This window comes from Maylandia zebra, linkage group LG13, assembly GCF_041146795.1.
Source record: "Maylandia zebra isolate NMK-2024a linkage group LG13, Mzebra_GT3a, whole genome shotgun sequence".
In the NCBI taxonomy this organism is placed as follows: Eukaryota; Metazoa; Chordata; class Actinopteri; order Cichliformes; family Cichlidae; genus Maylandia; species Maylandia zebra.
The window spans coordinates 29515274-29536227 of record NC_135179.1 but is presented as its reverse complement, the minus strand read 5'-3'; the positions used below and the strand labels follow the sequence as shown (position 1 = coordinate 29536227).

The 20954-nt window shown below is 39.6% G+C and overlaps 1 protein-coding gene across 4 annotated transcripts in view; it reads right to left on the bottom strand.

The window, feature by feature from the left end:
- Positions 1-20954, bottom strand: part of LOC101483689 (stromal membrane-associated protein 1) — a 145483-nt gene that overhangs the window by 92404 nt on the left and 32125 nt on the right. For 2 of the 4 annotated variants that reach the window (XM_024804617.2, XM_024804618.2), the window contains exons 4-5: positions 19213-19288; positions 4117-4185 (exon numbers count right to left, since the gene is read on the bottom strand). In XM_024804617.2, coding sequence (XP_024660385.1) covers positions 4117-4185; positions 19213-19288 — 145 coding nt within the window. The remainder of the gene's footprint in view (positions 1-4116; positions 4186-19212; positions 19289-20954) is intronic. The other 2 variants (XM_024804619.2, XM_024804621.2) reach the window with 1 other exon arrangement.

The following is a 20954-nucleotide window of genomic DNA, read 5'->3' as shown; positions in this document are numbered from 1 at the left end:
TTGCTATTACGCCAGCTCGAAGCCGACCGGGAGGTCGAGGCACGATGTGCCGGGAAAACAGTGTTCCTCCCGGCCGTAGCAGGTCTCGACCTCCCGTTAGCTTCGAGATGGTGGGTGTCAGATCTCCGAAAACGTTGGAGCACTTTTGCAAATATGTGATGTCTTGTAAACCGAGCAGATATCTGACGTTTACACAACTACATTCACGCCTCAAAATATCTTAAAAGTTTATTTTGTGACCCAGAAAGAGTAATATTACAACTAAGTAGCTGCCGCCATTGTTGGAATTCAACTTTTGCGAGATCTCGCAAAAGTTCATCGTAATTTTTTCTCTCCCATGTCCCTTGCGGGGCTCCGTAGGAAACACTGATTTAGATACACCCTGTATTTTATTTGAAATTTAAGCGAAATTACATTTACCTATAATATTTAAAGTTCACCACATAAGGAGGTAATGAGGCTGATTTACACAAAAAAATAAAATAAAATTATTTACAGTGTAATTTGTGTCTCTTTTCCTGTAAAATACCCAGAATTTTGGCACCACCTTAAATTTCTTATGCACTACTTACATTTACTTATAATGTAAATTCTTGTTTCCTGTAAATGCACTACTTACATTTACTTATAATGTAAATTCTTGTTTCCTGTAAATGCACTACTTAAAATAATTTACACAGTAAGTATTAAATAATTAATTTAATTATGTCTTTGTTTTCTGTAACAACCTGATGTGTTACTTCCTTATTCTAGTGTGCCTGCCTTTAAGTATTTGGAGGTAAATATAATTACACTGTAATTTCAAATACCTTGAAATTCAATTTAGTTACAGGGGAATTATGCCCCTATTTGCAGGTGAGATTATTAAGTGTTACTAATTAATTAATTAGATGAATTTGGCAGAACTGAGCAGCTTAAGAGCACCAAAGTTCATTCCTACCCCTGACCCTGTTCTCCTCCATGACATCAGGCTGAAGCTCATCAGCACAGAATTACATAAAACAAAATTTGAAATTGGTAAAAACCATAAACCATCGTGACATTATCTGGGAGAGTTGCGTGTTTCTATGCTAAGTGGGATATTGCTGATAGCAATAACTAACATGGCAATAATAAATAATTCAATTAAACCTCCTTAATTTTCTCTGCTTAGCTCAGGACAATATTTACATCAGCAGAAGTTAAAAACTCCAGGTAACATTAACTATAATAATGCATGTTTACACACAGTGGGCTTGACCATACATGCATACAATTTGTAGCAGTTATTAACAGATTTACAATTCTACACTCAACAATTCAGGTGCAACAGAGCAAATCAAACTGATAATTACAATATTTTCCTGACACACTGAACTGACACTTTGCTGTCCCCTGTGATACTATAATTAACACGTAATACTGCTCAGGAATCGAGAAACAAGCCACTTTTCTTCACCTGATAGTGTTCTATATGAGAACGCATAAGTTGGACTGGTAAAATTTGCTGTACCTCATAGCACGTCGGAAACAATTACATCCCTTTCCTTAATGTGATTATAATGCGCCCACAATGCAGACTTAATGTGCAGACATTATTAGCGCGCAGAGTCGCTGTAATGTTTTCAGGTTAATGCTGCTGTCTTGCTTTGTTATATGTAAATGAGTCAGCACCGATGCCAACAGGCTTTAGCTAATGACTGTCAGGACGCCGAAGAGGAAAGCTTTAGTTTAGCAGGTAAAGCCTACAATCTAGCCATCATGACAACAATAACCGCCTCATTCTCTCCCTCGCCGGCTCTATTCTCACTGCAATTACTTGAACATGAGAAACAATAGCTTCATGATCATCAGAACGAGCACTGAGGGCATCTGCTGTTATTATGGACATTGTATCTTTTGTGAGCATATGAAGTCAGCGGTTCTTCTTTGTTTGATTGTTTTGTTTTTTAAACTTTAGAATAGTGGTATGAAATATTAAAAAGCAAATATATTATAAAAAGAAATGTCCAATGTCAAGTACTGTCACAGGGGAAAAATTTGTTCTTGAATTTTAATTCCGAATCCTTTGTGTCTCTCAGGGGAAGCGACAATAGCTGCTGTTTATACACGAGCAGCATAACAGATACTGGTCTCAGTTCTGCTTCAGCTGCTTCTTGGCTGTTCATTTACAAGACATTGGCTGCATCTTCCCTTATTGTTTTCATATCAATCACCAAGTTAGAGTATATTATCATGAGGCACTGGCAGGCGGCAAACTTCTAACTCTATCACCTATGAGCTAATGAGGCTAGCATTGCTTCAGAGGCATTAACAGGGTATTATAGTCCCATCTGATCATCACTAATAAAACACAATAAATTGCGGCTGGGATCCTTTGCCTGCTATTATGCTGGCTATGATTCTAACTTGATTTTTTGTTTTGTTTGCTTTTTAAACCAGTTTCCCTCTGGTTGACCAGGGTAAGCCAAAATAATACAGATTCTCACTGGGTTCTCATTGGCTCCGCTTTGAGAGTCACCACCATCGCCAGGCAGCATATCAAAGACATTTGTGCAAATTACTTGCATGCTGTGTGGTCAAATGTTTGTGCATGTTGGAGCCATCAGTGCTGTCTTTACTAGACTACTTGTTACATTACCTTTGCATTTTCCCATAAAAAGACCCAAAACACACAGTCTCAGAATTACCACTTAACAGTATTACCTATAGGCTACAGACCAACACAAATCTCTATTCTAATGAGGACACACATAAGATCTTTCTCTTCGTACGTTATGAACACAAAGCAAAGATGAAGTAATGTCAGAAGTAAATGTTGCTCACTGGCTAGCAGTGTTAGGATTAATGTGTAACAGGCAGAATATTCAGATTACCGTTTTTGTTGTAATAAATAACCAAACAAACTTTTGCAAATAGGCAACCTACTATCATACCACGAAGCTCCTGGCACACAGTTTTTGTGCTGATGTTAATGCCAGAGGAAGTTTGGAACTCTGCAGTTACTGAGTCAGCACAGCACTGGTGATTTTGACACCCACTCTGTAACATTACATGGTCTCCCACTGCATGGCTGAGCTGCTGTGGTCCCTCCACTTTGCAGTAATACCACTTACAGTGGATTGTGAAAAGGGGGAAAAAGTTTCAGGGCTCAATGCAGCAGTGGCCTCCTATTATGATACCACACTCCAATTCAGTGAGCTCCTTAGAATTACCAAATTTGTTTCAAAATGTTTATAACATGTATGTAAGTATTCACAACCTTTTCCATGACACTTAAAATTGGAGGAAAAATTCCATGACCCTAAGCACACAAGACAAGATAACAAAGGAGTGGCTTCAGGATCACTCTGAATCTCTTCGAGTGGCCCAGCCAGAGCCCAGATCTGAACCCGAGTAAACATCTCTGCAAAGATCTGAAAATGGCCAGGCACCAATGCTCCCCATCCAATCAGATGTTGCTTAGAGGTTCTGCACAGAAGAATGGGAAACTGCCCAAAAATATGTGTGCCAAGCTTACAGCATCGTACTCAAAAAGACTCCAAGGCTCCAAATGTTGCCAAAGATGCTTCAATTAAGTGCTGAGCAAAGGCTGTGACTATATATGTACATGTTATATTTGTGTGTGTGTGTGTGTGTGTGTGTGTGTGTGTGTGTGTGTGTGTGTGTGTGGGGGGGGGGGGGGGGGGGGGGGGTATTTTTTATAAATTTGCAAATATTCCAAACAAATGTTTTCAATTCGTCATTGTGTTTGTATTGTGTGTAGAATGAATTTAATCCATTTTAGGATAAGGCTGTAAAATTACATAATCAACAACATACTTTCCAGATGCACAGTACACACAGAGGCAACTGGATGAAGAAGCACCTAGTGTGATCGAGGACTCTCCCATACTCCAAAAAAACAAAACACATCTGAAATCTAAGGCTGAATCTTCTGAGGGCAGGATGGAAAGATCCAGGACTGGACCCAGCTGGTTGGCCAATGATCAGAAAGAGAATTAAAGAAGCTTGTCTCACTTGTCTCAACATGACACTAACACGGGACTCAGACATAAATCTGGAAGACTACACGGCACCAGAACACAAGCACAGCAAGGCACCACCACACCAAAGGGTGAAAGAGGAGATGTGCACCTCCTGTCTGCTCTTGTCAGTCTGCGAGGACGGCAAAGTGGTGGGAGGAGTCGCTTCAGACGACTTCGGCTGAAAGACAGAATTTCAGACAGAGGGTTAGACATGAAGACGAGGAGAAGGGGGAACAGAAAAAAATCAAGAGAGACGAGAAGAACAAGGAGGGCACAGTATGGAGAGAGAGCGAGACGGAGGGGGAGGAGAGTGAAGCAGAGACAGGAGTGACTTAATTAGAGGGAACGAAGGATTTTCTCCACTACAGCAGAGTAGTCTTTGCTTCAGGAGATGCAGCAAACCAAGGTTATATTCAGCCCCGCAGCTGCACAGGATGAATAGTCTCTAAATAGAGACTCACATCACACACAAACCCACAGTTACTGAGTGTAGGGACGACCTCTATTAACCTGCCGTTGACCTTCGAGACAGACCGACAGCTGGGTTTGCATTGAACTCTGCAGCCAACCAGCTACAGTAAATAGTTGTTTTTCTGTCCATCACATCGTTTCATAGAATAGGAATCAGCTATCAGGCAGCATGACAGTAGCCACATCCTCCTCTGACATTACAATTGTGGAGAAGTTGAAAGGTTGTTTGTATTGTCTAGTAGCAGACATCCCCCAAGGACTGCCACAGATACCAGACTTTTTCAGGAGCAATAAATTCATGAAATAGTCTCATTCTTCAGCCCTTGGCAGGAAATGAAAACCTATTTTCTCTGTATGCTTTTTCCTCAAAGAGATGAGTGAAATATTTGGTGATTTCACCTGACATAGATCAGTGCTTTCTACTCACTGATTTAAAATATCGATTAAATCATTTCCAAATAAATGACTTTAGATCTGACTAATTCTTATTTAGTCATGGTAATTTAACATAACATTTAACAAGCACAAATTTAGAGGGAGTTTGAGCTGCATTAAGTTTTCTTCTTATTTACAGCGATCGGGCATAACATGATGACCATGTGCCCAATACTGTGTTGACCCGACTTCTGCTGACATACAGTATATGAGCTGTAAGGCTGCACGATCAATCAAATAACAGATAGCTGTTAGCAGGGAAATTTGAAAAGAATATGGTCCACAAAGGTTCATTTCCATCGCTGCAAACATCTGCATGCATAATATATTACAGATTTCGTGTTTTTGGCACAGAATTCAAACCTTATATTTTGTTGATTTTACACGTTTGCATTCTGCAAAGAAAATCTATCGCGAAAGGCAGCCCAACACCAAGGAATGAAAACACAATTTCTACAGTAATTACTGCCATTTTCAGTCCGTCTTCAAAATTCATACCAATCCAATCCCATCAGCCACTTCATCACATAACAGTCTAAAACCTTCCTGGCTGTAATGAGACATGTCAGTTAGCAGATTTAAGTAAACAGTTGTGATGCTACCTTGCCTTTGTCTTTATCTGTTCCTTGTTTATTTTTTGCCATCTGTCTGTTTGCTGCCTTTCTACATGCGCCACGGCTCCAGCTACCTCCCTCAAGATTTGCACATCGTCTCCACTTACTGCCTCTCCACACAACAGCTGAACAGAGTAATTATTCCTAAAAGCAGCAAAAGTAATGAGGTCATAAAAGCACTAAAAATATATACATTTCTTTTGCAGTCTGTTACGTGGGTGAAAATGACACAGTGCACCGCCTGAGCTGCGTGGAGCAACAGGGAAATGTTTAACAAGATTTTGCCCAGGACCAGTATAAATGAAAACCATAAAAAGCGAGAAATGTTAGGGTCTGAAATTACTTTAATCATGCTCTCGTGATAAAACTACAATTCACACATACTGCAGGAAAATTAGAGAACTCCTGGGTCTAAATTTTAACTCCTTAATGTTAGCAAGATACAACCCCCTCAACATTACTGAAGCATTGTAATATCATCTTGATGCAGAACAAAAAGCAGCATCCGAAAAAAGCTTTGAATGCTCTTCATAAAGCCTGGAGAGCTATTCCTGAAGCTGCCTCACAGAGTTCAGGCTGTGCTGAAGAATAAAAGGAAGCCATACAAAATATTGACTTTCAAAATCGTTAGAACTGAACTTCTAAACTGAACTTCCATGGATGTTTGTAGTCTAAGGAGCTTGGGAGAAAAAAGCGTCTGGACTTCTTTAGGTTTCTTGAAGACGTTTCACTTCTCACCCGAAAAGCTTCTTCAGTTTTAAGAGCAACTAGTGGAGAGTCAAAGATTTTAAGCCCTAAGGGAGTGTCCCCAAAGAGGGTCATGGACCCTGTATTGATCCTCTACCTAATCACCTAGCCTCACCCTATCATGTGATTTCCTAAGGTCAAATGGCCCAGGAGGTGAGTGGGCATTAAGGTGTCTGGGAAGGGATCTCAAAACTGGATTATAGATGGCAGAGGGTGTCGTAAGCCACCGCCTCTGTTCAAAGATGGTTGTTCACAGTGGACATAGATGGCTTCTTTCACTCCTCTTTCAAACCATCTGTCTTCTCTGTCCAAACCCACACCCGTTTTCACACCTTGGCTCGTGTGATTAGGTAAAGGATCAATAGGGGGTTCATGACTCTCTTGGGGGACTCTCCACCAGTTGCTCTTAGAACTAAAGAAGCTTCTCAGGTGAGAGGTGAAATGTCTTCAAGAAACTTAAAGAAGTCCAGACTCTTTTCTTTCCAAGAAAGACTCCGATGACCTGGATGACTGAGAACCTTCACAGACACATGGATGTTTGTACGTCTCATTTTCCTATCACACATTACTATATCTTAAAGACTAACTTTCTTAACCATTTAAATCAGCAGGCCTTTCAGACGCACTGATAGAAAATGACCAGAATTCAAAAAACAAGGATGTGGCCACTTCATTTCAAAATTGCAAAAAAAACAAAGAGTAAATTTTGGACATGTATTTCTGGAGACCCCAGAAGAATATAGAGCTTTTTTTTCATAAACATTACATTGGGGATTCTGTGGATAATTATGAATCGTCTCATTTCAGGATAAATAATAAACTATTCAACCAAATACTGCTGCTTTTCCACATGTATAAATAACTGCATTGCTTTTTTTAATATCCTGCATGCCATGTGATGCTGCAGGTGGTTCAGATGTGAATCCTACTACAACTATTACATATTTTTGTATTTTCACAGGCATCTGTGCATATTTGTTGTTACAAAGTAAAAATAGTACCTTGTGATCATGCGGATTAAAGGTGGGCCGACTGCTGTGGTGGAGGTTTGGATTGTAATTTACAGTTTGCATTCACATCCAAACAATTTGTGATGTTTCCAACTAAACACTGAGCTTTCTGTTACTTCAACCAACCTTCAATTTGTTTTACACAATGCTTCCATCTGTTGCATTCCTATTAATTGATTAGGACTGTAGCAGTCACATTGACAGACATCGAGATACTGTCAGAATTTTATTCCTGTTGTTACGAGGACAGCTTGAAACTTGTCTCACTGTGAGATGAAGCACCAAAGATATGAAGGAAGAAAAAAAAGAGATAATGTCGCAACTCTTTTTTATATTTTATTCTTTTTGTCTTGGAGAATCCAAAATAGCAAAGTGTGTACCTGAATTCAAACAGAAAGAAGAGTTTGTATGTGTCAGTGGAGTTCAGAGTAGAGCAGCTGTTTCTTTGCATCAAAAGGAGACCGTTAAGGTGGTTTGGGCATGTGATTGCATGCAAGCTCGAGGCCTTCCTTTGGAAATTTTCTAGGCGCATCCAGCAGGGAGAAGGCACAGAATAAGATCCAGAACTTGTGGGATTATATGTCTCACAATGCCTGGGAGTGTACTGGATCACAGGTGGAACTATAAAATGATGGTTGGCTGAATGTATATTTATAATTGTCCATTTTTGTTAATTAAGCGAGTGAATTGACTCACGCTACCAGGAACAGCTGACCTGAATCCAATTCTTGGTCCGAGCTCAAGTGATCCTACCTTGATGATCAGACAAACCTTCCATGGTTCAATCGTAGTAGCAAGTTTTTAAAAAACAGAAAGAAAGAAAAGAAAGCTGTGGGTGTCAGTCCTGTTGTCTCAAACCAAGCTACAAAGTTCCAGCAGCACACTGTTGTTAAGCTCCTGCACACAACACGGTTTGTTTTGTTGGAAGCTAAAATGAGGCTAAAGTGATGCACGCCAAAACACTCTTTAGCATTTAACTCCCTGGGAAAAATACATTTCAAGAAAAGATGTTACACTGCATCACTAACATCAACCCACCTTCCTTCCTTTCTCAGTGCCATCCTCCCCTCCTCCGCTCCCTAAACCACCTCAGGGTGGAAAGTAACGCTGACTACAGTATGTCTTTCTGAGGCCAGAACAGAGAACTGTTCTCCTCCCTCCCCCTTCTACTGCTCTTGTTGCCTGTGGTGGTGAAAGCAGCGCAGCTGAGATGTGAATTCAGAGCATTTTCTACCCCCCTAACTCATTCTGTTGATGTCTTTTAAGGCTGTTTTTTATACATTTCTCTCAAAACTTCCTCATCTTCTGACTTTGATGCTGCTGGAGATGTCAATACTAAACAGCCACAGGTGGACTGATGATGAAGATAAAGAGAAAGGAGGCTGGAGGGTAAGAGGGTGAGGCTAAAGGGATGCAGAGGGAGGGGAGGGCGAGGGGGGATATAAAAAGGATAGATAACAAGACTAGTACGCACTGGGTGAAAGAGGATGAACAGAGGTTGAATAGATATTAGGACTTAGCGATGGAAGTGTCTGGCTCTCTAGTGTGGTGAGTGCTGATAGTGAGAGAGAAAAATGCTTAACATCTTTACTGAAATTTGTCTGCTGGCCAGACCTTTAACAGCTTCATTTGTACTCTTACAGAGAACACTTACCGCAGAGAAGTGGAACAGTTACACAGAGACTAATAAAACAAGAATTATGGAGGCCGAGGGATAGTGTTAGCTGTTTGAGCTCTAATCCACTTCCACGGTGTTCTCACAAAGCAGTCTGTTAAGTGACCTTGAGCTATGTGTTGTGGTTAGAGATGCACTGATTGATGGGCCAGGCCCCCTCTTGGCCCTGACAAGTGAACGGGCAGTGAGTCTCACATATGTCCAGTAATGAGCCGGTCCGTTTCACGCATGAGCAACACACACAATTATTCAGGAAAACAGTTGCGTGCACACTCACAAGTGTCACTAACGTAGAAACCTCTCACCGCAGACCAGGTTCATCAAAGTAAACTAATAGGGGGTTAGTACCAACAAACATAAGAAACTTAAATCACCACCACAATCACACAGATGAATATGGAAATTTTAAACACAGTAACAAAGATAAAGTGGATAACCAGCAGCCTCAGTATGAGCAAAGGATCAAAGAAGAACGAGGAAAACAGTAACACTCCTTCTGACCTTCTCCATCTCTCAAAGCAAACATCACCTAGAGTAATCTTCCCTGCACGAAGCCATACTGCTGCTCACTGATGGTCACCTCTCTTCTTCACCTAGCTTCAAAAATGAGGTATAGGGATGTGTTTTTTCTGCATTTTTGTCAATATTCTGAAACTAACCTGAAAGAAACTTCTGAGCTTGAGTTTTTCCTCCCCCCAGTCACCAAATACTTGCTCAGAGTTCAGCATGAACTCAGTTGGGATTTTCTTTCTCTCATTTTAGAGACTTTGCCTTATAATAACCAGTGCACTGAGAATAAACAGGTGTTCTAGCTCAAAGAGATAACAGCTTTCAGACTAGACAAAAGTTGTGGACATCAAATCATATGAACGAGAGTGTTACTAACTGTTCACTTTTGAAGTGCTTGGCAAATCTTTGCAACGGTCGATAATACTGAGCCATTTAGTGGCTTGAGTGTACATGCTGTTTTTTTAAGTGCTGCAATTATCTGTCACACACATTCAAGAAGCATAACACGAGACTCAGCTCACCATTAGGGTCCTCAAGTGTTTTTAAAGTGTTGCATTGAATTGTGTTTTCTCTCAGCAAAAAGAGCTGAAGTAATGCAAGTGACAAGCTTCAGTATTTAACTGGTCTGAGAACGGTGTCTTGAACCAGACTGTGGGTTTAAAAGGTTGAGATGATAAATGTCTTGAAACTACAGTCTGGTTCATAGATTCACAGACGATCTTGAACCTGGCTAACATCAAGCAGGCAAATATCAGGATGATTATTTATAACCATGAACTGAATCATGCTTTCATGAGCAGAGACTTTGCAGGTTCTTGGAGCAGTTAGGCTCATTAAATCATGTGATGAAACACATGAAGAAAAAATAAATAAATAAATCAGCAGATACCCAGCTTTCAAGGCTAACACTGCTAGCTTGGTACTGCTGATGATAAGAGCTGATGTGGGTTTTTTCTTTTTTTAATTTCCATGATTTGAATAAATAGACAGTAATTTCTTTGGATCATGGCTTGGAGAATGCAACCATCATTGCATCCCTATATCATATTGAAACCTGATGTAATACTGAATAAAGTTACACAGGTTCACCATCCTGTTAATTTTGCTAATTAGTATTTAAAGAACCAAGCACCTAGAAGTAAGATCGCGTACTTGGCGTATTGTCTGTCTTGTTAATGTTGGTTTATAATGGAGCACTGTAACAAAAAAATAATAATTTCCCCCAGGGATCAATAAAGTATTCTGATTCTGATTCTGAAACGGCAACCAACTGAATACCAACTAGAAAACTATTTTTGGTAGGGGTTACTGAGGTTGGACAACAGAGAAAAGGCTAGAAAGCTGTAAGGGAGTGACCTGTTTTTAAGTAATTTAATTAGTGGATGTAATCACTAATATATTAAAATATTATATTCAATTTTGACCACGACACTCCCCTAAATTCTATACAGTAGACCTATAAACTATTTTTGTAGAAAATAAATAGTGGAAATACTACCAAAAACGGAACAATTCAGGCGAAGTTCAAGAACACAGAGCACACAGTCAAAAATGAACTCAAGTCTTTACAGTGAGAAAACTCCCACTTTGGAACTAAAAGAACTAAATTACAGAAAGTTGATTTTATTCATCTGTATGTAGCATTTTCAGTGTGAGAATTTGAAAGTCTGACAGTCGACAATTAATCCAGTAGCAAAAATAGTTTCTGAGTGTGGTGCAATTTTTCAAGATTCAAGAATGACACGATTTTTGTTCAATTAAATCATGTTAACATGAAATAAACAGAAAAGAGTTGTGACAACAAAATCTGAGGAAACTGAGTTTATGCAGTATCATATGGAGCTCAACAGAGCTACCTGCAGTCCAGTATTGTTGGCTGATATTAGCCATTTCTCAATATATAACTGTCTGCATTTAGAAATACTGATAAATAAAAATGTAAAAAGTAAAGAAGAAACATGAGAAACATCCTTCAGCCATGTTATGAGTGTTGATGTTGCATAGTCTGTCCACCAGGTCCTTTTGCAACTTGCCTGCTGGCAACGCACATGCTTGGAATGTCACAAAACACAACAACCAGCTGATCCAAGTCTACTGGACCAATATACTGGAATATTAGATTCTAAAGCCAGGTTTGTGGCGTCTCCCTTAGAGACTGAGTGAATAATTCAGTCTTTCGAGAGGGGCTCAGAGAAGAACTGCTGCCACTCCACGCTAAAGAAGCCAGTTAAGGTGGAGCAGGTATCTGACTAGGATCTTTCCTAGGTGAGGTGCTCTGGTTATGTCCTACTGGGATGAGGCCCCAGGGCAGACCCAACACAGGACCCAACTGCTCAGGCTGCTGCCCCTGCAACCTGGCCCCAGATAAGTGGAAGATACATGGATTGATGGATGGACGGAGATATTTGGTTTTAAATCACCAAATAAAAAGTATCTACAGTTTTGTGAAAAAGTGTTTGTCCCCTTCCTGATTTCAATTAAATGCTTCAGACACAAAATGCAGTTTCTAAATTGACATTCGGACTGACATTCTCCCTTCAGGATGTTTTGATAGACAGCAGAAATTATGGCTCCATTCACCACAGCAGGTCTCCCAGGTGCTAAGGCAGCAAAACAGCCCCAGACCATCACACTACCATAACCATAGTTTAATGCCGAAATAAAATACAGGGCCATGTAGGTTTGGATTTGTCCACCTTAATAATAAACATTCATTTAGAAACTGCATTTTGTGTTTATGTGTGTTATCTTTGTCTAATATTTACAACTCCTTGATCATCTGAAACAATAAAGTGTGACAAACATAAATAGGAAAAAAACTGTCATTTAAAAAAATTCCCATATTAGTTCTGCTCTACGCTACCGGACACAGACTCCAGATGTCATGCTGGAGCCACTCTTCCTGTTTGGGGGTTGCAGTTCCTACTGCTGCTATGACCACTGGGACCCTTGGGACTACTTTGAATGTCACCTTCTACATATTTCTGATGTTACTAACAGCCACATCTATAGCAAACCCTTAATAGCGGGTCAATCTCTGCCTCAGGTGGATTTAATGTCTACTGTATGCTGGCTAAATGAAAAGGTAAAAGTGACTTACTGTATTTAAATTGCACAACAAGTAGCTGCAATGTAAGCCGCAATCAAATGTAATTGTCAACCCATCCTTTTCACAAAATGAGAAATCTGTGTTGTTCTCCTGAACCAAAAAAAACAAACTTAAAGCGACCTCTGTCTAACCTTCCCCGTAGCTCATCTGCTCACTGACGTCAGAAAATAACATGTCAGAGCATGGCAGAAGTTAACTAGGTTGCCACAGCTAGCTGCTAGAACATGTACAACATTGGTAAGTACTGTGGACACTGCGGGGAGGACACTCATGACTAACACAGGCAAATAAGGTTAAAAATCAGCAGCCTTCCTCCAAGGCGACCGCGCTGCTCTCTTGTGACATTTTTAGGCCAATCACTGGGCTCATCACCGAGGGTTTGCAAGATGCACTTTGATGGATTGTTGATTCCAGTAACACTGAAATCATTTGTGGTTTATACACAAACACAATCCAACTAATTTACTCACAGCAGAACAATGAGAGCATGCTACTCAGGCAGGGGGAAAAGCATGCATGCATTCAGAGATGACAAAAGACCACTGCACTCTATCAAGTTCTCTTTTTACTGGCTTTCTAAAGAAGTTTAAAAAAAAAAACAGAACTTCAAGCAGTAGGATTTGCAAGCATCAACAAGGCTGTTTGACATTACACAATCTCTTTTTCCCCCCTCTCAGACTTTCAGAAATGGTAAGAAGCTGTTGTATCACATCTCTTGCTAACAGAAGATCTGGCTTCAAATATGGAAACGCAGTTGTTCAAACAGGAGACTTTAATATTGAACTCAAGGACAAAGGTTTTTGTACTTTTGAAGTCAAACATGTTTGTAAAGTTCTGTAAAGTCAAGTCACTTACTACCACTTACTATTCCTTTAGCCTCCTGGAAGAACAGACCACCTTCCAAGTTCACAAGTCAGAATTTTCTCCACTTGAGATGTTACAAATAAATAACTATTAAGCATTAAGCTACAACTGGACTGCTCACAACTTAATGTGAAGGACAGAGCCACAGCACGCTGCTAACAGGAAGGTTAGAGCTAAAGCTGTGGATAGGGTCAGCAAAAACACACACCAGACAGCCCTTTATGACAACTACTGAAGTCACTTTCTTGGTCTCAAAGCCACCAGATTCCACTGAGTAAACAGTTAAAACACACAAGTCGAAACCTGAAGACTGGGCCAAGAAATATTTGAAGACAGATTTTTCAAAGGTTTTATAGACTGATGAGATGAGAGTGACTCTTGATGGACCAGATGGATGGGCCTGTGGCTGCATCAATAATGGACACAGAGCTCCACTTCGACTCGGACACCAGCAAGGTGGAGGTGGTATTATTAAAGATGAGCTGGTTGGACCTTTTCAGGGTGAAGATGGCTCGAAAATCAACTCCAAAACCTACTGCCAGTTTTTAGAAGACACTTTCTACAAGCAGTAGTACAGGAAAAAGTCTGCATCTTTTAAGAAGACCATGATTTTTATGCAGTACAATGCTCCATCGCATGCATCGAAGTACTCCAGTACATGGGTAGCAGGTAAACGCCTTCAGCATGAAAAGATAATGACATGGCCAAAGGTCAGGAAGGAGGCCTAAACCCGTGAGAACCTGTGGGCCTTGCTTAAACGGGAGATTTACAGTGTAGGGAAACAGTACACCTCTCTGAACAGTGTCTGGGAGGCTGAGAGTTGTTTTATTATTCTCACTTTAACATTTGCAAACAAACTAGTGAGATGGGAAAATGTTCATTTTTAAAATTAATTGCATAATTCACTTTTACATTCTTAAACATTCAGGTTTAGGTTCATTAACATTTTGGACTGACTGTCCTTGATCCATAATGAAATTAATGCTCAAAAATACAACTTTAATAATTGTGCACACAGTGTATGTGTGTGCAGTATAAGCCAATATAAGTATAAGCGAACTGCATGTAACATGAATAGATGATCAGGAACAAGTGTGACCACCTCAATAAAAGCAGAAAATCTGGCACTTTGCTGGTCTGCAATATCCAGGTATGTGTCAACACAATGCCACAATCTTCCCAGACAATTCACCCCAAGGTCAGATCATACATTCTCAGACAAATTGCAAAAAACTCAAGAGCCACGTCTCTGATTCAGTCAGCATGTTAAATGTTAAAAGTTCATGACAGTACAATCAGGAACGGCTTGTTTGGAAGGGCTGCCTGGGGAAAGCCTCCTCCTTCTGCGGCAGCATAGCTTATATGCTTACATATCTGGAAACAGGACAGCAACCTCCTTTAATATACAAAAAAAATAAACAAAAATCATGGCTGGCTTGTTCTGTATTGAGCCTGAGTTTGTCCCTTGCCTGATAGAAGGCACATAAACAAGTGGAACAGCATCAGCTGCTCATCCTCATGTCTGCCAACATGAGCCTTACATTTGTCAAAGTAAAGCAACCTTCGTCTTCACAGTGTGTTTATCTGTAAATACAAAGCCCTCGAGTCATTACTGTGATGTAATAATAACATTACAGAAATGACACAAAGCAATTTCAATCGTTACAAAAACGCTCTTCACTCAAACTAGCGAGGCTTCAATCTGACAGCAGGCAGACAAAATGAACAACAAAAAGTTTCAGCACAAAGGAAACACTCTGAAATATAAAAACCAAGCAGTGCTTTAATTCACACTGGCTTGTTCACAGCAGGCTTCCTCTGGTGCATATTTATTCCATTGCAATGTCTAAGTTTCCCTCATTCGCTTCTGTTTCTCAGTTTATGCATTTTTCCCCCCTTTGTCCCACTCGCCTCTTGCCTCTCTCACACACTCTGTGTTGTCTCTGGCTTTCTCTGAAGCATTGCCAGCAGCCAGACTGTGATCTAGGATCTGTTTCTGCCACCCACGCAGACGGCTTGGCTTTTATATGCAAATTAATTATTAAAAACAACTCATTATCACTTTAAACAGTTTCGCGCAGATGGAGAACGAAGAGGAGAGGGCGGGCTACAGTAACCCTGAGCTACAGTTGGCGTATGCACATGTGTGCTCGTGTATTGGAATGACTTTAAGGCATCCACTGGTTTGATTTATGGATTGGACACACAGCACCCAGAAACATTTTGTGTCATTCTGTCACTGCAGTTGCATCATCACACTGTATTATTATTATTGTTTTTATTTATCTATGTATTTTAAACAGCATGCTGGAGGTGCAGGTGATGGATGTGATGCTGTTGCAGCAAAGATTGCATCCTTCTGAATTCCACACAGTCCACCACAATTGTCGCATCAGATTCTCTGTTTTTATCTATTTTGTTTCAGACAGGACTCAATTTTAAATAAAGAGGTGAGCATATCTGCAAGTACTGCCTGTGAGGCAAAGCTCAGAGTTAACAGTTTCACAGACTTTGTCTACTGTCAATGATTTAACTAATATGGTCATGTCAGGCGCACAGCTCTGACTATGAGCTCAGAAGCCCCGCCCATCTGCTGTTCAAACAGGCAGTCAATCAAAAGAAAGTTGGCTTAAAAGGAGGCAGGAAAGGAGCTAAAAAAAGCACGTTTAATAGATACAGTGGTGTGAAAAAGCATTCGCCCCCTTCTTGATTTCCCATTTTTGTATGTTTGACTGACTTAAATGCTTCAGATTGTCAAACAAATGTAAATATTAGACAAAAATAACACATGTAAACACAAAAATGGGAAATCAGTAAGGGGGCACTCTAAACTGAAGGTATCAAGGCCCGGCATAAGTTAAAAAAGGATTACTCAAAAATGTGAATCATGTAAATCTACCTTAAAGGAGTTGTAGAACAAAAAAATGAATTAGCTGATGTAATAAAGAAACTATTTTGTTGCAAAAAATCATTCAGATCCTTAAAAATGGAGCTTATCCAAAAACCACATGGTAGTTCTTCAGTTAGGTAGTTTACTTCCTTGACAGACTGCATCTATTAGTCTAATATTCCATCTTTCATTGTTTTACACCTCTCACCTATTGGCTTAAAAATTTAACAAAAAAGCTCACGCAGTAATAGTTCAGCGGCCTCAGCTGGGAAGCTTTCATCACATAGGCTCAGCACGCCTGAATTTTTCTAGACATTCCCTGACAGCGCTGCATGTGAACCAGCAAATGTCAGATTTAATCTGATCTAAAGTTTTAAAGTCGTTCATTGGATCAGGTAGTTTAACCTTCTGAGCTCTCTACTACAAAGTGCACGTAATGTCTGTGCCAGTGTGAGAATAGTGCAGGAAACCTTCAGAAGTGATACAACACTTGGACCAAATTCTTTCAACACTCTTCCCGCACAACTCCAAGCCAAACCTATAAAAAAAAAAAAAAAACGTATACTCATTTGGTTTGTTTACAACCCGATAATCCTTTAGACAGACGAGACTAAAGTGTAGATATTTGGCCATAATGCAAAGCAACACCGCTGAAGACAACCAAACACAGAATATCGACACAAACACCTCATACATAGCACGCTGGTGGAAGTTGCTGAAGTTTGAAAAGTATCTAATGTCTTTGCGTTACCCAAATGAGCATCAGTATTGAATATAGATGATATACAGTATTCAGTTGTGGTCCAAAGTTTACATGCATACACTTACCAGCACAAATTGTCATGGAGCTGTTGATGATTTCTTTTTCAGTGCAGATTGATTGTACAGTTTGAACTGGATTTTCTCTAATCCACAAAGGTCAAATAAAAACATACACTGACTTAGATCTTTGAATAAGTGGTGCTGAGGGTTCTACAATGTCTTTAACTTGACAAGGAAACTGATTATTAGCTTCTTGTTAGTAATTGTAACTGACAACAAATGGGCATTTCTCTTTGCCGACATAGACAGGATTTGTTTGACAGCACTAATTTAACCGACCAATACTCAGAACAATGGCAAACTCCAAGGAACTCAGTGAGAATCTACGAAGGAGAATTGTAGATTTACACAAGGTGTGAGGGTCTCTTTGAGCAACTGCAGATTCCAAAATCATCAGTTCAAACAAACATACAACTCATTGTGTGTTTTCAAACCTAAGAACACTATATCCACTGTCGAGCATGGTAGTGGTAGCATCATGCTCTAGGGCTGTTTTGAATAGCCAGTGAAATTAAAGTTATTTGAGATTATACTTACTTCAGTACCAAAATACATCAGGAGGAGGATAGCCTTTTACCCAGAGTGATGAAAGTTACCCAGTGTGTTAAATACAGTATATCAAAGGTAATACATTATGACACCACCATTTGAAACTTTAAAATAAACTCTAGCACACTTTGACAATTTGGCAGGTATTTCTGCTTAAAATCCAACTTTGGTCAGATTCTAACATCAAACATGAGCCTATGAAAAGCATTGATGTTAAGAAAAGTCCAATTTTAGTGTTTCACTAAACCATGACATGTAAGCTAGCGTTAACTAGCTAATTCAAATCTGTCCAAAAATTATGAGATTATTTCTGTTGCTAAATTGCTAAAGATGGCTAGTTACAAGTTAGCCTAACAATTCGTAACTTTGCAGAAAGCATGTAGACATTTTGTGCTGTTGTTGTTTATGGATAATAACAACTGCCAGTTCTCTCCTTTTTTTGTCCTTTTTTAGGGAGTATACAAGGTGATACATATGTGAACACAGACACACAGTCTGACTGCATCACACCAATTTCTGTGGAGTTTCACACCGCCCTTCACGGAGTAACTCACAGTACAGAAACAGCCCACTCACTGAAACATGCAGAGATGCACGCACCTCTGATATCTCTGTGGAAACAAGACAAGGATATGTGCACTCATCCGCCCACAAACACACCTACACCATCATGTCCTTTTTCTCCCTTCACCCACACAGAGCTTCAGTCGTGACACCGACACACACACACACACACACACACACACATAAACACAGTTATCTACTTACTGATAAAGACCTGTATGAGAAGATAACAGTGTTTTTGAAAGGTTATTCTCCAACTGTGTTCAGCAACTCTTTGTATTGGATCCAGCAAGACTATTGTTTGGGTTGAAAAAGATTTTTTGCTTAGCAAACATCCTTTTTACAACAGATTAAAGTGCACAAAAGGTCAGTGGCAGTTAAAAAAAACAAAAAAAAACCCAACTAATTTTTCAGGCTGAGTGAAAGATAAGTGCACTGAAAGAAACTGAGGTTCTGGCATGAAAAGTTCCTACTGGAAGGCATTCACAAGTCTTGTGCGAGGAAAAGATGCCAAACATGATGAGTAATACATTTTAACTTTAAACACGGCAGCTGCCAAACACTATTTGTTGCAGGTTTCAGCCTTTCAGAAATCATTGGTTTCTCAGGAAAAGGAAAGGGATGGAAAAAAAAAATCCTATTTCATGATTAAAGAAAACTTTGGCATGCAGTGTTTGCTACTGTTAAAGCTTTTTTTTTTTTTTCTTATTAAAGAGGGGAAAAAGGTAGGTTTCCCAATAAAAAAAGCAAAGCTCAAGGGACAGAAAAGCCGTCATTTTACATTTATGTTGCTTTCTGTCTTAAGCACATCAATCAAAGAGCCACCAAGCAACCACTCACACTGAGGTTACATGAAATCGCCTCCAACTGTGGCAGCGCTGCATGGAACCACAACAATAACATACACTCAAACTGTAAAACACAAACAGTGTTGTTGATACTCACTTGAGCTGTGGCCGAAGCCTCTTTGTTGTAGTACTTTTTCCTCTCATACTTGTCCCGGATAAAGACTTCCACTGCTCTGAAGGTCGGGGTTAAGGACTGAAGCCGTGCACAAAGGTATCCAAGTGGACAATACTTACACACACACACACACACCACACGAGACGCATCATAGAGAAACAGCATGCACCGAGTGTACACGGGAATTCTGCACAGCAAAGGTGGGAGTAGTAGTAAAACTTGCAGGAGAAGAAAAAGTCTTTTCAATCCTTGTTTTTGTTTTGTTTTTTTAAGTCGTATGCATACACGTTTTATGTTCCAGCAACTACTGAAACTGAGATTTTGTTAAATAATATTTAATAATCCCCCAAAATAAGGATCCAAGGATATTTCAAGATAGTTGGTTAAACTTGCTTCTAGAAAAACTTTCACAACGTGCACTCATAAGCTTTATGATATGTATTCTGTGGAATAGTCATCAACTTGAATACACTGAGATTAGAGATGTAGATAATGTGTGGTGACGAACGTTCCTGTCTGTTCAAAAGCTTTATGTTTATCTTTAATTGACAATGACCTCAGGAGGCTGCTAGAATTACAGCATGTGTGTCAGGATCAAAAGCAGACGCTGATGTAGAGCCTTGAAACAAGGTTAAGTGGATGATGGTAGGAGTGAGCAATTAAAAAAAACTCTTAACATAGACTAGCATCAGTACTGATGCCAGTGCCAATGCATGCTACAGACAATTGTGTCTATATTTGTCAGAAGCACAAGATTCAACGTTTCAGTGATGGAGGAAACGTTTAGATTTTCTACATTCGGATCATCCCAATGTGCTAAAAGAAAAACAGAATCCTGTTAGATAAATTAAAATGAAATATTTGACAGAATTTATGTACTGGGAAAATGTCAACCTCAGTGATGAGCAATCGATAATAAGATGTAATTATTTCTGCTGTTTTCAATTAGTGGGATGATGATCAGCTGTACTTTACTTGTTGAACAGCAATCTCTTAAATCTGGTCTTCACAACATATATTTCAGAAAGACTCTTTGCCTGAAGAAACGAGGCTACATTGGCTTCAGAAAAAGAGCTGATGTTGCTCATGATGCTACAAAAACATTTCTACAACAATCTGAAGGTTAAGCAACAACTGACCTGGGCACACTGGGTATACCAGGACACAGAAGCATCTTTATAGGTTCAGGAATCATCTCTAAAGTGTACCAAACTAAGCTACAAGCAAGACTTGCTCCCTCCAAGAGCAAGTAAAAGTCAAGCTGTACAATGCTCATGGGACCACCATTGGGATAACACGAAACAACAAGACAGTGAAAATCACAAGGAGGCTGTTAGAAGGTTTTTTGACCAAAACACAACTTTTTGATTCATTCGACAATCGTTAGAGTTACAGAAAACACTTCATTGCAGCATAAGAACCTTATCTATGTTATAAAACTCAGAGGCGACAGAAGTATAACAGATTCAACCTGTGTGTTGTATTCGTGCAGGGACAGTATTAGATTATTCTGTTATTATATGTTACCTTATATATGTAATCAAAGTAGTTGAATTAGAATACTGCTGTAGATCACATTATACCCTTTAATATAGAGTGTGTGAGCTGTATGTAGTTTAGTTCTCATTATACTTTTGAGTTAACAGAACATATTCACATATTAGTTCATTAGATAAATGTGCATCACTCTGTATCCTTGATCTGCTGGGAATGTGTTACACTGT